This window comes from Schistocerca americana, chromosome 4, assembly GCF_021461395.2.
Source record: "Schistocerca americana isolate TAMUIC-IGC-003095 chromosome 4, iqSchAmer2.1, whole genome shotgun sequence".
Classification (NCBI taxonomy): domain Eukaryota; kingdom Metazoa; phylum Arthropoda; class Insecta; order Orthoptera; family Acrididae; genus Schistocerca; species Schistocerca americana.
In genome coordinates, this window is record NC_060122.1 from 375,613,576 (window position 1) to 375,631,356 (window position 17,781).

General features: G+C 42.7%; 1 protein-coding gene across 1 annotated transcript in view; it reads right to left on the minus strand.

Annotated features, from left to right (window-relative positions):
* Positions 1-5,319: 5,319 nt before the first annotated feature.
* The window catches only part of LOC124613495 (opioid-binding protein/cell adhesion molecule homolog), a 202,394-nt gene continuing 189,932 nt past the window's right edge, over positions 5,320-17,781 (minus strand). The window contains exons 10-11 of the mRNA XM_047142203.1: positions 17,204-17,276; positions 5,320-5,646 (exon numbers count right to left, since the gene is read on the minus strand). Coding sequence (XP_046998159.1) covers positions 5,320-5,646; positions 17,204-17,276 — 400 coding nt within the window. The remainder of the gene's footprint in view (positions 5,647-17,203; positions 17,277-17,781) is intronic.

The following is a 17,781-nucleotide window of genomic DNA, read 5'->3' on the forward strand; positions in this document are numbered from 1 at the left end:
AAAGTGACGTTAATAATAATTCTATTATTGAACACCAATTTTTATCCCCTGGTACTATGGTGTAAATGTGTTATGGACTTGATGATGGTCCACTGACCGAAAGAGGTAGTTCGATAAAAAAATTTAAAACCAAATGAGATATTCACTCTGCAGCGGAGTGTGCGCTGATATGAAACTTCCTGGCAGATTAAAATTGTGTGGCGGACCGAGACTCGAAATCGGGACCTTTGCCTTTCGCGGGCAAGTGCTCTACCATCAGAGCTACCCAAGCACAAAATTTAAAAGCAGAGCTTGGGTAGCTCAGATGGTAGAGCACTTGCCCGCGAAAGGCAAAAGTCCAGAGTTCGAGTCTCGGTCCGGCACACACTTTTAATCTGCCAGGAAGTTTCAATTTAAAAGCAGCTCTTGGTGTTTAAGTTGACGTTCTCCTAAATCGTACAAGATCTGGGGCATTAAATTCTTAAAAAAATGAATCAGGGTAGCCGGCTGAGTATTAAATCCCCTATTCTAGGCCAGTCTTTTTGAAATAATGTAATCTCATTCAGTTTATACTGTCATGTGTATATACTGATGAAGAACATATCTTAAAACAGACCACATTACATTTTTCATTTATGTTCATGGTAATAGGACGGTTGTGTTTGTGTGTGTGTGCGCGCGCGTGTGTGTGTGTGTGTGTGTGTGTGTGTGTGTGTGTCTGAGAGAGAGAGAGAGAGAGAGAGAGAGAGATTGCAGTAATTGTGCAATGGACGGACACGGAGACCTGCATCACACCAGTATTCATGCTGGTTTAAGACAGCGATGCAGCCTTTCCCCCACAACTGTTCGGTCTATAGGGTCTCACATAAACGTTGCGACAAGCTTCGTGAGGTTGTAGAGAAGGGCCGGCCAAATGCTGTACAGTGTGTAGACGTGCGGAAGCACTGCACATGTGCGCACGTATGCGACAGGGAGCGACAGCGACATCTGTTATTAGACATATGTCCTAAATGAACGGCGGCGGCTCCACTTCCCTGTTTATGTGGTACAAGCAAGAGGAAAATTGGTCATTAAACCGATTGTTTCAATGTATACTTACATTTAGGTTTTTTTAAAAAAATATGTGAAGGGCTACGCTCAGCTGAAGTCGATAAAACATAACATTCATCTAATTGTCGGTTATTATGCAGATTTCATACGGGACTGATGAAAGATATAGCAATAATGGTATTGAAATAACAGGTGATCAGCGAGAGGTCTGCGGTTATGATTCTTTTCAGAGGTCAGTGAGACAGAAATTATGTGAGTGTAACTGAGGGCACCGATAATTAGTTATAGAAGACCTTGCATTAGTTTAATGTTATTTGAAATCATGAATAAGGTTCGTTGGAAGTCGCTAAGTGCTCTCTTTCTTAAATACTAGCTCAAAAACATCACGCGTATTTACGTACCGTCAGTCAAGCTGCCTTAATAAAAACCCACGGTTGTTAACTGTATTACATGTCTTACTGGGTTAGACTGTTAACATAATAGTAGATCTTTCAATGAGTAGACTGTAATAGTATTTTAAATTTTTAATACGCGAAATACCTCCCCATGGTTAGCTTGCAAGCTGTGGAAAGAGCACTAGATTGCGCCGGTACAGAGTATCCCAGCAAGTGGATAAAGCGACATCTGTGCGTAGAAACATGCACTACAGGCATGCTGACGGCTGCGGCGTGCACGCTGTGACCCGGAAGTTCTACATGTGCAGGAGCACCGCACGTGTGCAGAATTTCTGGCCGGCCCTGTTGTAGAGAGTGTGTTGAGGAACAAATCTAGGTTAGGAACCAGTGTCCAGAAACATCAGACAAGGACGCTAGAGAACGTACAGCGTAGTTACAGGCGCCGTCGCGAGCCGCTAGGCCACCCCTTCGGCAGCAAACGTGACTTTTTACACTGACGGAACGACGGCTGAACGTCTCGCAATGTTGCTTGTTACTCAGTGATCGCGACTGATTACCGCGATCGCCAGTGCAGAAGATGGCGTAAGCTGCTGCGTAGAAAGTCCTTGCCTTCTACACGTGCAGTATGTTGCCTCAGTGGATGACGATTCCAGACACGTGTTTCCACCCGCAGTTTATTTTTCTCCCGGAACCCTCAAACATCATCAGTGTTTTTCGATATACAGGAGACAAATAAACTGCAGATGGAAACGTGTCCGAAATCGAGATCCACCAAGACAACAGAGCATCGCATTCATGGGAGACAAGGCGAATGTACGTACTAGCTAGCTCCATGCTCTCCACTGGCGATCTTGCCAACCAGTCGCACTCACTGAATATCAAACAACAATTCGAGACGATTCGCCTACGATCCGACAGTGGACAAAGTGACGTCTGCTGTCCAAGGGATCCTAGTGGCAGGCACCAGCGCCTATAAATTCTACGAACTATACGGTCGTTATACGACGTTTCCAGACATGGGTTCCTATTCTCAATATATTCCGCAATACATCCTCTACAACAACAGAAACATTTCTGGGACATGGTTCAGATTGTTTGTAATTCTGGATGAAAGGACAATAATGTCAAGGTTCTCGAATAACTCAGCTGTTCAAAAATGGTTCAAATGGCTCTGAGCACTATGGGACTCAACTGCTGTTGTCATCAGTCCCCTAGAACTTAGAACTACTTAAACCTAACTAACCTAAGGACATCACACACATCCATGCCCGAGGCAGGATTCGAACCTGCGACCGTAGCACTCGCACGGTTCCGGACTGCGCGCCTAGAACCGCGAGACCACCGCGGCCGGCAACTCAGCTGTCCTCAGTCAGTGTTGAGAATTGCAGGACCTGTTGAACGGAATTAAGTCTTATGGGCATACACAGCGTATAAGGTATAATCAAGAAAGGTAGGAGCAATGAAAAGTAAAAGTGGTATGATAAGCAGTAAATTTAACAGCAGAATTGAGGAAAACGAAATAGACGAAGCGCAGGAACTCTTCTTCGTTGGAAGCAAAGTTACCCATCACGCAAGGAGGACACACAAAGCAAACTAGCACAGGCAAAGGGGGCACTCCTCGCAAAGAGAAGTCTTCTGGTATGAAACATAGAAGAAATTGCGAAAGCAATCTCTGTACGTTTGGGGCGGATACGGATATGAATCATGGATTGTGTGAAAACCGGACAAAAAAGATCCGGAATGATAGAGGCGTGGTGCTACAGAAGGATGTTGAAAATTAGGTAGTCTGATTATGTAACAAGTGAGGAAGTTGTGGAAAACATTGACAGTAAAAAGTTGCATAGAGATAGGACATATCTTATCAACGGATAACTTTCATGATACGATAAACCTTTAGGTAGGGATATGAATCATCAACTGTGTGAAAACCGGACAAAAAAGGATCCGAAATGTTAGAGGCGTGGTGCTACAGAAGGATGCTGAAAATTAGGTAGTATGATTAGGCAAGAAGTGAGGAAGTTGTGGAAAATATTGACAATAAAAAGGTGCATAGAGATAGGACATACATAAGTTATCAATGGGTAACTTTTATGATACGATAAACCTTTAGAGGAAGACAGAGATTGGAATATATTCAGAATATAATTAAGGGCGTTGGTTGCAAGTGCTCCTTTGACGTGGAGAGTTTCATACAGGAGAAAAATGCGCGGCGGGCTGCATCAAACCAGTCAGAAGTCTGAAGGCGAAAATGCATCACCAGCAGGAGCCCAAATACCTTTCTCATATGTACGAAGGCTATTCAGTAATAAACGCTAGCACTTTTTTTCAGGAAGAGGGTTGGTTTTATTCAGGATTCCAATAGATCTTGTTATTCGCCACTCTTTTGGGTACAAAACAATTTTTAACATAATATCTATCTAATTCAAAGGCCTTCCGCCACCTTCCTTAGAGGGCCTGCATGCCCAGATGGTACCACTCCGAAGGTCGACGTCGGAGCCAACGTCTTACTGTACCAATAACCTTCCCATCATCCATATACTACTCTCCTCGGAATACGCACGCAATTCCGGATAGATAGTCCTTGGCTGCTCTTTCTAGTCATCTTTTAGGCGGCGAAGGACCCTGCAGGCACTCACCTTTGACTACCCCAACTGGTCGACTAGTGTGTCAACGCTACCAACCGAGACGTCCAGTTGTACAACGACGTGTTTGTTTGTGGTCCTTCGATCACCTCGAATCAAAGTGTCCGCATATTCCAATACTGCAGTAGTCACAGCTGTGTGCGATCGGCGGTATATGGGACATCGGACAGGTTTGCACGACCTTGTTACGGCTATGACAGATGCCCTGCCTAACGAGTCACGGCGCATTTGTTCACTAACAGATCTCCGCACACATTCTGCAGTTGCAGCCATGTTCCGGCTTTTTGCTAATAGAAACTCCGTGATGGCTCTGTGCTTGGAACGCACCTCGTTACAGACGGTATTTTGAAGGCTATGTATAGTTCCGCCACCCTTCGGAACTTGGTGGAACTACAGGGGCTGAAGAAGGAAAATTGCACGATTTCCCATACCGCATTTGTTCAACTGATTTTAGACGGGAAAAAAGTGTTGCATTACTTACTGAACACCCCTGGTATTAATAAGGCAATTACAAAACCAGAATTTGGAGTATAATATTGCGTTCTGTTGATAAGGATCCTCATACAAACGATTTTCGTTGGCGGGCGTGGGATGACTGCGTCAGTCAGCGTGGCCCCCTCTCGTCCTTTTTAACATTTACTGAGAGCACCTGTGAGGTCAGCGAGCGATTCACGAGCATGCAGAAAAACGTTCCAGCCCGGCACACAGTTGTAACCTGTCGGGATGTTTCAAACACAACGCTGTATAGCGGAACATTCGTTAAGAAATAATTCACCTTTTTGGATAGACTACGACTGCGTTAGCAATAACGATACACTGAAGCACATATTACGGGTCGTAGCATCCAGCGGCCACTATTCTTTAATATACTACACATTGTAAAGCCCACATCCTGGACCAACTCCGGCGCCCTAACACGGACATCAGTATCGCTTCCGCTTTCAGTGCCACGCCAAATGATTAAATAGTCCCGGAACTCCGGATTCGGCGGCCGCCGCTCTTTTCGGGCGGCACGCGCAGTGCGCGGCAGTGAAAGGCCGCATTAGGACCACCTGTTTGCACATACGGCGGCCGGCGCTTTTAATGTGCCCGAGGCGGCGTCGGCGGCGGCTCTTTGTGCTACTTGCCGGCAGCGACGCCTCCTCCGCCTCCGCTGCCCATTTGCCGGAGGCTTTGATCACGGCGTATCGGCGCCAGCCGCCCGGCCCAAGTAAATAGCGCCGTAATCACGCGGACCGCGGACCGCCTCCCGCCTACTGCCTGCCGCCTCCCGAATATTTAGAGGCGAGGCGCAGCCGCCCCCGGCTGTACTGTTTGCCGTCCTCCGCCCCCGCCTCCCGCTGAGATGCGGCCACAAAACTGCAGATTATTTCGCTTTGCATCACGAAATTAATGAGCTCCTGCGCTTCGGGGTGTAGGCTGAATGTCTTGGGGGCCGGAGGGACTATGCGTCGCTGCTGCGGCTCAAAGGCGTGTGGTGGTGGTTCCACGTCTGGCCACCGTGTCGTGCTGGCTCTAGCGAACCGAGCTGGTGCCGAGCTTTGGTTTGTTTCCGTGAGCCAACTCACTGCAGATGAAAGCTGAAACATTAAGAATTATATGCCACATTTCATATTAATGTATCAATGCTTCCTGTAGTTCTGCTATAGACTCTATTTTGCTAACCTAGCATGAAACTACAGCTACCAATGTCATTTAGTGAAGCATAAATTGTGTGGTTTCGTACAGTACAAATACTAAAATGGAGACAACCCTCCATAATTTTGGAAACACCATGCTTCCGTTTTACAACGGGCCAAACGGGAGTGATCTAAGTTATTGGCTTAGAATACCGAGTAGTATCGTCTGCAGTAGGAGTAATCCATCGAACTACAAACCTATATCATTGACGTCGGTTTGCAGTAGGGTTCTGGAGCATATACTGTATTCAAACATTATGAATCTCCTCGAAGGGAACGATCTATTGATACGTAATCAGCATGGTTTCAGAAAAAATCGTTCTTGTGCAACGCAGCTACCTCTTTATTCGCACGAAGTAATGGCCGCTATCGACAGGGGATCTCAAGTTGATTCCGTATTTCCAGATTTCCGGAAAGCTTTTGACACCGTTCCTCACAAGCGACTTCTAATCAAGCTACGGGCCCATGGGGTTTCGTCTCAGTTGTGCGACTGGATTGGTGATTTCCTGTCAGGAAGATCGCAGTTCGTAGTAATAGACGGCAAATCATCGAGTAAAACTGAAGTGATGTCAGGTGTTCCCCAGGGAAGCGTCCTGGGACCTCGGCTGTTTCTGATCTATATAGATGACCTGGGTGACAATCTGAGCAGTTCTCTTAGGTTGTTCGCAGATGATGCTGTAATTTACCGTCTAGTAAGGTCATCCGAAGACCAGTATCAGTTGCAAGGCGATTTAGAAAAGATTGCTGTATGGTGTGGCAGGCGGCATTTGAAGCTAAATAACGAAAAGTGTGAGGTGATCCACATGAGCTCCAAAAGAAATCCGTTGGAATTCGATTACTCGATAAATAGTACAATTCTCAAGGCTGTCAATTCAACTAAGTACCTGGGCGTTAAAATTACGAACAACTTCACCTGGAAAGACCACATAGATAATATTGTGGGGAAGGTGAGCCAAAGGTTCCGTTTCATTGGCAAGACACTTAGAAGATGCAACAAGTCCACTAAAGAGACAGCTTACTCTACACTCGTTCGTCCTCTGTTAGAATATTGCTGCGCGGTGTGGGATCCTTACTAGGTGGGATTGACGGAGGACATCGAAAGGGTGCAAAAAAGGTCAGCTCGTTTTGTATTATCACGTAACAGGGGAGAGAGTGTGGCAGATATGATACGCGAGTTGGGATGGAAGTCATTAAAGCAAAGACGTTTTAAGTCGCGGCGAGGTGTGTTTACGAAATTTCAGTCACCAACTTTCTCTTCCGAATGCGAAAATTTTTTGTTGAGCCCAACCTACATAGGTAGGAATGATCATCAAAATAAAATAAGAGAAATCAGAGCTCGAACAGAAAGGTTTAGGTGTTCGTTTTTCCCGCGCGCTGTTCGGGAGTGGAATGGGAGAGAGATAGTATGATTGTGGTTCGATGAACCCTCTGCCAAGCACTTAAATGTGAATTGCAAAGTAATCATGTAGATGTAGATCGTCAAATAACTATTAATAATAACACAATCTTGTACAGATAATTATGGTACATAGATATACGAGGTGCGACAATAAAGTAATGAGACTGATTTTCTTTGCAAGATGTGGTAAATCTGCAGGCTTGCGTAGGCACAACATCTTTGACCTCGGTCTATAAGCTGCTTCTAGTCCAAGCGGCACATCGATGCAATTGCTCAGTCGTGAGTTGTGCTGTAATAAGATAACACGTGTTTGTTTCCCTCGTCATGGAAATGGAACCGTACAATATTGCGCAACGGCATGCCATTTCTTTTTGCGTTAAATTGGGTGGATACGTGACGACAGCTTACGGTAAGCTTCAGAAGGATTTTGGATAGGAGGTTATGTCAAGAGCTCAATTTTTTCGTTGCCATAAAATGTTTAATGAAGGCAGAACAAGCGTTGAAGATGAAGACCGCAGTGGACGACCATCAAACTCACGGACGGATGTCAACTCGGCCAGGGTGCGTGACCTCGTACTATCTGATCGAAGATTATCCGTGAAAATGATTGCAGAAGAACTGAACATCAATCGAGAAACGGTTGGTCTAGTAATAACTGAAGATCTTGGTATGAGAAAGATTTGCGCAAAAATTGTCCCCAAAAATCTCACACCACAACAGCGAGAAACAAGGTAAAATGTGGCAGCCGATCTGTTAGAGCAAACGGAAATCAATCCAGAATTGTTCAGCCGTGTTATCACTGGTGATGAAAGTTGCCTTGTTCAGTACGATCCAGAGACAAAACGCCAAAGTTGGTAGTAGTGCTCAAAGGGATCACACGAACCAAAAAATTACTCGTATGCAAGTCAAAAGGAAATTCATGCTTGTGTGCTTCTTTGATTCCAAGAGAATTGTTCATAAAGAGTGGCTGCCTCCTGGACAAAGAGTTAACCAATATTATTACAAAGAGATTTTAGAAGGACTTCGTAAAAGAGTTCTTCGTGTCAGTGCCAACATTGCTGATAATTGCATTCTGCAACACGATAACGCGCCATCCCATACTACTCTGTCAGTACAGTAGTGTTTAACCTCAAAACTAATTTCAGTACTACCACAGCCACCTTATTCACCAGTAGCGCTCCATGCTACTTTTTCTATTTCGAAGAGTCAAAACAGGGGTCAAGGGACACTATTTTCAAACAACACAAGATGGCCAAAAAGCTGTGACTAGGGGCTTGGAGGATATTACAGAAGATGAGTTCCAGAAATGTTACCATCAGTGCCAGAAGTGCTGGAAAAAGTGTGTGCAATCAGAAGGGAACTACTTTGAAAGAGACAACACTAAATTTCACTAAAACGGTAAGCAAAATTTTTTTCACATCAGTCTCATTACTTTATTGCCACACCTTGTATATAAATTATGCTACGTATTGGAATTTGTCCTCGGAGTCTTTAGCGGCGGCATCTCTAAATGAAATCTTATCGGTTTTCAATCAGTGTTACTTTGAATAATTGACGGGGTCTGAAAACCGAAGAGATTTTATTTTCACACGTTGTTATTGCTCAGTTTTATATAAAGTGATTTTACCTGCCCGAACATTTCTTCTAAAGACGCCAGGTGGTCTCAGCAGAGGGCACTACTGTGTTGAGGTATGTTGATTACAGTACTGTTCAGTTGTAGTTCCGCTTTTATGAAGATAGGACACTCAGTGGAAGAAGCTAGTACATACAGCGAAAATAACTGAAAATTGTCTCCAAGTGCTAGATTCCTTATTATTCACGGGTGAAAATACTGTCTGCACCAAGAAGGCTATAGTGTCCTACAAATATAAAAGAAATTGAAGACTTTCATCAGCGGAGTTGTCAAGACCATACACTGCCATCGAGATACACGCTCCTGTGATGATCGTCCTCGCTCAGGAGCACCCAGCAATATGTCCGGACTCCAGGAACAGTATTTGGTAGTGATCAGTAGACGTAATAAATTCAAAACTATCCTTGCATTGACTGCTGAACTGGACATAGCACACGAATGAGTGCGTCAAGAGTGAGACGGAGTTTGGCAGGAAACACCAACCAGGGCTATGTTTCAGCGAGGAAATCATCGTTCAACCCTGTTTACAAGGCTGCACTAGGCTACGACACACCAACATTTGACAGCAGGTGATTGGGAAAGAGTCTTATTCATTGATAAATCGATGTTCGAAATATTTTGAAATAAACGCCGTCAATTGGTACGTCGTTTACCCTATGAAAGCTAGAATCCACAGTGCTTAATTCCCACTGTAATGAATGGAAGGGGGTTGTAGGGTGGTATGAGATATTTTGGAGGGAATAAAGTCGGAGACTGACGGGAAAATAAACCAAAATGATTATCACGCTATTCTTCAGCGACGTGCTAAGACATTTAGTTTGACATTTGGTTTTCTTCTAACTGGGAAAGGATTTGTCTCAGCGCAAGACAACTACCCGAAACATACATTCCGCTTGCGTCAGAACTATGAGAAGTCTTGTAAATAATAGATTTCAGCTATCATTCATCCTTTTTACATTTTATTGGCAGATCTAGAGTTCAGACAGAAACTAGCCATTCTCAATGCACTATCATTTTTGATCACTGCATGTAATGCCTGTTGATCAGGCTTCATCCGCAGTTCATTGACTGACCTGTGGATGAAGCCCGACCAACAGGCATTACATGCAGTGATCAAAAATGATAGTGCATTGAGAATGGCTAGTTTCTGTCTGAACTCTAGATCTGCCAATAAAATTTAAAAAGGATGAATGATAGCTGAAATCTATTATTTACAATATAACAGTCGCTGCTTGCAACAGCCTTCTGAATGGAAGGAAACCTGAGTATGTGAAGTCTCTAGAGGTTCGGAAAATTTTGAAAAACGTGGAATGGCATCCTCAGTCCCATGACAGTAATCAGATCGAGCTACTATGGAATGAGTTGGACAGGAGGATCCGTAAACGTGGAGCCATGTGTGAGACATACCTGTTGGAGGTCCATCAGGATGGATGGGGGCAAATTCCAACTGAGACCTTGGTAAAATTTACCCTCACATGTCTACATTATTAAGACAAGAGGTGACCATTTTGAGGAATCCTTACCTATGTATCATTTGAGCTTAATAAATAAGAATAAAACGCCATTTTATAATGTATTTCCTCCCCATATCCCAAAACAAATTTGTGGATGGACCCGGAATACATCCAATAGTTAGCCGAGACAGTGTGAAAGTAAGTTCTACTGTGTTCATCTCAGAGTGGCAGTCACTTCCACGCAACCTCCACTAATTGTTGTATATATTCCAAAGGCTTCCTTATCCTGCAATTTTGTCCCCTACAGCTCCCTGTAGCTCCATTCTGGTTTTTTCCTATGGCCAGTTTGCCGGTGGAACTACTTACGATACTCTTCTCGGGTAAGCATCCGGATCTTCAACTCAGGTGAACGCTACACTGCTACAATCTTCCCCGGCGTTATCAACAGGTCAGAAGCTAGTGTTGCTGAGTCTCCTCGAACTGGCGCCACGCTGGAGCCGGCACCCCTATGCAGTTCAATAGAGAGTATATTCAGCACCTGAGGCCGTACCACGTGTCCTATTGTTTAGTGCCCTTTCGTTACAAATTATTTATGCAGTTTGTCTCAGTTAAAACCCCGATATATGAAGCCAGATATATCTTGATGCTATTTTATTAAACTGTTACTTTAAATGTTAATTTTTGAATATTTATTTTGTATATTTTCGCAATTAATTTTTAAACCTTTTGTTAATGCCATTTGAGTTTATGGCGTGTTTTTCTAAAGAATCTACTTCACAGGAACTTTTAATCCTGATCACTGAAATTGTCAACTTTTTTATCTTGGTAGAATTAGTGTGCCACGTATAATCTGCTCCTTGTCATCTATGAGATAATGCTGAGATAAGCGTAAGTGCATCGATATTTTCTTCAAGTTATTTCGTATGCAAGTGACTAAACTAAACGATACCCCTAATGATCCTTCTTTTAAGCTATAACCTATTATTTCCAGTTTTTTGCTTTTGCCACCAACAGCTACCAAACACCATTGCCATTGATTGAACCACATTGGTTCAGTCGTTGAGCACCTTGTAAAATATAAAGCTTGTTCTCTAACTTTCTTATTCAATAGTCACTCCTATATTATGCTGCCAGTTTCTGTTTAAAATTGTTAAGTATCTTAGTATTTGTACAGCACTCGCGTATCATTCGCCATCGTCAGCCTCACGTCAAACCTTCTCGACGTCCGAGGCCGCTTTCTGTTCTGTCGTCACGCTACCGAAGCTGAGGTGACGTCGCCTCCCTTACGCCGCACGTTCTTCTTGCCGCCTAACCTAGCGTTATAATATGTGTCGATGAGCGGAACAGTCTTCTAAAAACAATTCGTTTCATTATAGATGCTTTTGCATAGCAAACTTCTACATTAAAATAGGTTTGAGTTTACGGTGATTTTCCAATACAGTCGTTTTAGTTATTCAGCAACTAATAAAAATGTGTGGTTTATGAAGATATGTTCACCTTCCGCTGTCTCTTCTAGTCTGCTCGTTTCTTATATTATCAGTAAAAAGAATTTTCAATATCCTTCTTTTACACAACATACTATAGTACACAACCACAAGAACAAGTGTCTCATCCTCAGATTTGGAAATATATCATGGACCTACCTTCCCTACGAAGGTCCATCAGTCCCTCCACATCTTTGAGCGCCATGTACCCTCGTTTACTTTCCATATTCCTTTATAACGAGCCAAATTAGAAAGGTCCCCCATTTCAAACAGCTGCAATTACATTGCAAGCGTTATGTCTCCGTGGTCTGCTATGGCACATCATCGCGTCCCACATTCGTTACGTCTTCACACCCTTCTTTAATCCTCCTGAGTAATTTCACCCGTCATCCTTTCCTTTAGTTCTGGTTCCACCCAACCTAACCACACAGTACTATATCTCTTAATGCAATCCTATTTGTCTGCATCACGTCTGTTGACCCTCCGTAAACACACCACGATTCCTTCGTCATGCCAGCTGCATTTCATTCCCTTCTATATCCAACTCGATCACACAGAGGAATGTTGCCATGAACCCACAGCACCGCGAACCTTTCAGTTTCACACCAAGTGCATCACCATCTCATCAAATTAAGATAATCGATTTTACTCATTTCAGAGAGTTTTTATACAGTTTTAAGTATTTCAATCAACGGCTAATGAGCAGCAGCACGGCTCTGTCTGAACACCTTCTCCGCTGGTGCAGGGAGGGGGGACTGAAAATAACAACTAAACTAAAAAAATATTAAACTCAAATTGAATATGTTACTTGACGTTAATACCACCGAAGTAAAAAAACAATGTATGTAAGTTTCATTTCATTTATCGACACTATACATGGAATCCGAGACCTCTAGGGCCAAAATTACTGCATTCATAAACGATCGTCAATATACTTAAAAATACTTGGAGATTGGAAATTCCTAATGCGGCGTTTTCTAGATGTAACCTCGGAGCACGTTGTCCATGTTAGCCGTGTCGCTGGCGGAGAGTAGCAACCGGCATGATTCTTTTAACAATAATGTTTATTCCAACCAAATTCGCACTAGATGTTACCACAGATTAATCACTCACTTATCAGTTAACTTCAGAAGCATCAAGCACTAGACCTTTTGTCCGTTCTGTCTCCTTCAAAATTGGTCAAGCCGTCTCTTCACTGGTCTTTCTAAACATCTTTGGCCTTTTTTCTGTTGTTTTACGGATTTAGGATTCTGGCATCTGGCATATGATCTGTATGTTCTTTCCTTATTAAATGATAATGTTTTTTTATGTCAGTTATGTTTTGCATATTCAATTCAGCTCATATGTCATCATTTTTCTTTCTATCCATAAAGGTATACCCAGTCACGTATCTAACGAAATTCATTTCACATGCTTCTATTCTCTTTCCATCTCTCTTCTTAAAAGTCCTGTTTTCCCATGTACAACCTTATAGAACTTTAGGAAACTATCTCTGTAGACTTTCTTTGCCAATGTTCTGCATAATGTTCCACAAAATTAGTTAAGTACGTCTAACTTATTTTGTATTTGATTGTTTGACCGTATATAATACAGAACCCTAAATATTTAAATGTATTAATTTGCGGTGTCTTAAAAACAGAGATGGAGACGTTCAGATTCTATCCTCTGGCTATACTGCTTCAGCTTATGAGAGCTTCTTGTAAGTCATTTTCATTCTGAATAACAATGACCATCTCGTCAGATACCCAAGTTCTGGTTACATCGTCGATATACATATTAAAAAAAAGTGGATGAGAGGGGACACTCTTATGTAACACCTTGGCTTATTTCAGCTATATCGTCTGATACCTGCTATTTTTATATGTGTTTTTATTCACATATAAAACTTTACAGCTCTTGCAAAATGAAATGAAATCGCTCTATTTCTTAAAAATTCTCTCAGTGTGTTTCGATTTTCATTATCAAACGCCTTTTCGTAGTCAGCGAAGGCAAGAAAAGCTGGTAAGTTGAATTCAAGGCGTTTTTCTGTCAGCTATGTCACGACGATTATACAGTCCGAGCATGATCTGCCTTTTTGAAAATCACGTCGGGCATAAGATAATGCAGTTTCTGCGATTGGTGATACCTTTTTTATTAAAATTATACCATACAGTTTATAACACGACTTTAGAAGGTTAATACCTCAGTAGTTCTGACATTCAGGTCTGTATCCTTTACTATAAATTGGACATATATGGGCTAGATTGCTATCTTCAGGTAAATAACCACTTCACCAGCTCATATTCATAAAATTGAGTAATCTTATTTTTGCGATAATTGGTGGATATTTTATCACTCCTGCATTGGTTTTGTCACATCCTGCAGTCTTCCTGTTCTTGCTAGACGCTATAGCATCCTGTAGTTCCTTAAACGTTATTAAGTCTATACTACTATTTGATTTAGACAGAACTACCTGTGTATCTTATTCATCGTTCCATAGTGTTTTATAGTACTGCACCAATCACACTGAGGTATTGCGTTTATCTGCAGATTGTCCTGCCTCTTTTGTTTAAATCTTTGATTATTTTGTATGGTTTGCTTTGCCTAGCAATAACTGTCGACCTAAGGCTGCCTCAAAAGCGAAGATGGTGCAGAGACACGAGACAACCTTGATGTTGTCAGCTCTGCAGCGGTAGATTTGGGAGAGAACCGTGAAAGTGTCCAGCATATATGGACATTTATCTAACATGCAGGAGTGAAGCGGCACAGAGACTGTAGTCACTGTACATGCGTTTTGACCGACAAGGTGGCAGTGTGTCAGCAAAACGACGGAAGTTCCGGCGCTGCCTTCATATCCCGGCCTGCGGTCAGGTTCACTCGTTACACACAATCGTAACGTGGTTGCTGAAATTCGTGCTGACTAGTTCAGTTTTGAACTAAAATCCTTGTGGAGTCGTGCAGTCCGTACTTATCCATGAAAAAGGTGTGGGCGTGCAAGCTGCCGTCAAAAGAATTCCTCATCGATTGGTGCGAAAAATTGCCTCGTCAGTGCAATTCGGAATTGAAAGCATTCGAATAACACCCCATCAGCTTGAATTTTACTCTTTACTAATCTCATACTGCCCAAGAATTGAATTATAATTACTGGGTCCCGCACCTTGATCACTTTTGGTTACAGTCACTGAGGATGAAAACTTTATTCCAAATCTTCCACTGTCCCATGGATGGCATTTATTTTACGTGGTTGCGTGAATAGGGAGGCCCTTCGGTGCTGGGCATAAGGAAATCCGGCTTAGCTTCATCAGCGTCCATTCATAATATAAAATGTACTGTATGGTGTGAAGTCCTCTGTCGAGAGGAGACAGTTTTTTTCATTTTCTTTTATTTTCTGAACTTGGGCGTTTCTGTCACTATAACGTCCGGACTTTTTTCAGTGTGTATCTGACTCCAAGATTTCCAAATGTAGATACTCAACACTCTTTGTTTACACAGGACTTGGGGGACTGATGACCTTAGCTGTTTAGTCCCCCTTAAACATCCCAACAACCACCATTATACAGGACTCTACTCCCTGGCAGACAGGTTATGGCAAGTAAAACGTTTGTTTGGTGATCGCCAAATATCAAGGAATGGGAACGGCCCCCGCCCCCCTCCCGTTTCCAGACCTCTCAGTCTATAACTTTTATTCATGGGATCATGTGCCAAAATAGACTCCAAAAACCATAACTTATCTCAATAAATCAACCAGGTGACCTTATAGGACGCGTGGGGGAAAATTCACAGGGTTTGACGGATGTAATTAAAAAAAATAAAAAAAAGCTGAAGTGTAATGCAATACATTTTGAACGTTAAGTTTTGTAAAATTCGATTTGTTCTAATTATTTCTAAATTTCCGGTCCTCTGAGACGCTCCTTATGTAGATGCCATTGCTTGGTTCCTGCGACAAGAAGTGACGCTCAATTCACGTTAGGTCCAAACCAAATTGATTTGGCCACTTAAGTTTTCCTAAATGACTATCTGACTCCCAAAAATTTTAACGTCTCGTACTGGCTTAGACGTGATGAAGGCAATTCTCAATATAATACTGCATTACATCAGTTTCTAAAGCTTAAGTACTTTCTCTGGAACATCCCTGCTGTCTTTCGTACCTTGGGACAGGCAGCTAGGGCCCTGCGAACCACTCTTTACTTTTCGCTATGGTGTTACAGGTAAGTCTACACGAAAAACTACGGCGATCGCGATAGTCATAGGACAGGACCTTGTCCACCAGTGAACAGGCTGTATGTTGTTTAACCCTTCACCAAAGCCACCATCGAAGTACGATGCTTCCATCGTCATGAAGCAAGTTCATTTAATGCATAACAATACAGTCCGCAACTACTATCTCGCCGCGCGGGGTTAGCTGAGCGGTCTAAGGCGCTACAGTCATGGACTGTGCGGCTGGTCCCGGCGGAGGTTCGAGTTCTCCCTCGGGCATGGGTGTGTGTGTATTTGTCCTTAGGATAATTTAGGTTAAGTAGAGTGTAAGCTTAGGGACTGATGACCTTAGCATTTAAGTCCCATAAGATTTCACACACATTTCATACTATCTCGGATGGGCACAAAATAAAGTACATTTAATTGATGTTGTACAGTTGCTGCGAATTTTGATCACCCCAAACATTACTGTAGCACAAGTTGAAACTATCACAATCGTTGAAAGGGAATTCATGAGTGAATAATGCAGTCAGTGAGTAGTTCGACCTTTCAATAGTGCACTGAAGAATTCAGGATAAGATTGTAAGCCATTTGGCTTGTAAGTCATTTGGCTTAATGACTTGAACTCGCTGCTCACGATAGGGGTGTAACTGCTGCGATGTCGGTGCTCACCACATTACATTTTTTGGAAAAGTGGAAGTCAAACTCACGTACGAGTTGACAGGTGCTTAATACTGAATCCCTTCCACACAATCCAAAAATATGTTACCGAATCCAACAATGGATGCAATTCTTCGTCAAAAACCAAGGTCTGTGACCAGGTCTCTGCGGCGACAGTTTCTAGTAAAATTCAATCCCTGGTTGCAGGTTTCACACCCTTATAACGACGCCTATTGTTTTCACTGTCGATTCGTTCGATTTTCAAAACACTGCATCTACTTCACCAATTACTAAAGACATATCTGTAATTCAGTGCAACGAATAACGCCCCATCTCTGACAATTAATCGCGAAAAGGGTGGAACTGGCTTCCAATGACGCGTAAGACAGAATACTGTACTAGTCGTTAAGTTACCACCACCAACGTCGATGCAGTAGACTAGCGCTTGTGGACAGTTATGGAAATTAATGAAATGGAAAGAAACAACCTGATATCGACACATGGTCTGCTGCTCTTGAACCCAAGGTGAGCACCGAGTTTTTTGTTCCCAACCAGACATATCACTATCAACATACTGTAGTGAGGCATTCGGTCGAACTAAGTACCAATTGCTAGTATTTGGACGTGAGAAGCATGACGGAAACAGACTTACAACATCAGCATCTGAGCTAGTTACCTCTGACTTGAAAGCTTCTAATGTAAGTGACTTTGGATAGCAATTCAACCTTCAACGTATCAGGTACAGACTGGTGTACGTATACCGTGAGATGACTTACTTTCGAATCATTTTTGTGACCTATTTATTCCCCCCCCCCCGTCCTCGAACTTACCTTCCCCCCTTACACTCCACCAACTTACCCTCCCCCCCCCTCACCATCCCAGCACTTCCACCGTGGCTTGTTGCCACTCATTTTCTTAAAGTTATTACATGGTACCTATTGCGATAATGTAGGCAGAATACACGTAGAGCGCGTAAGCTACTGTAGATGATAAATAATTGCTCATCCCCAAATCCATTTACAGAACAACTTTTAGGCGAATTGTTAGTAGAAGTGCTGGAAAACTTACATTATTCATGCTTCGCTCTACGAAGTGATTTGAAGACGTCATCACATACGAAACTACGTAGTATGTGCTTCCTTTTAATCATACCAGGACTGTAGACATCATAAGGCTCTTAAAATAATTCACAGAATTACATATATTTCGTATTAAAGAGAGCCGATTTCT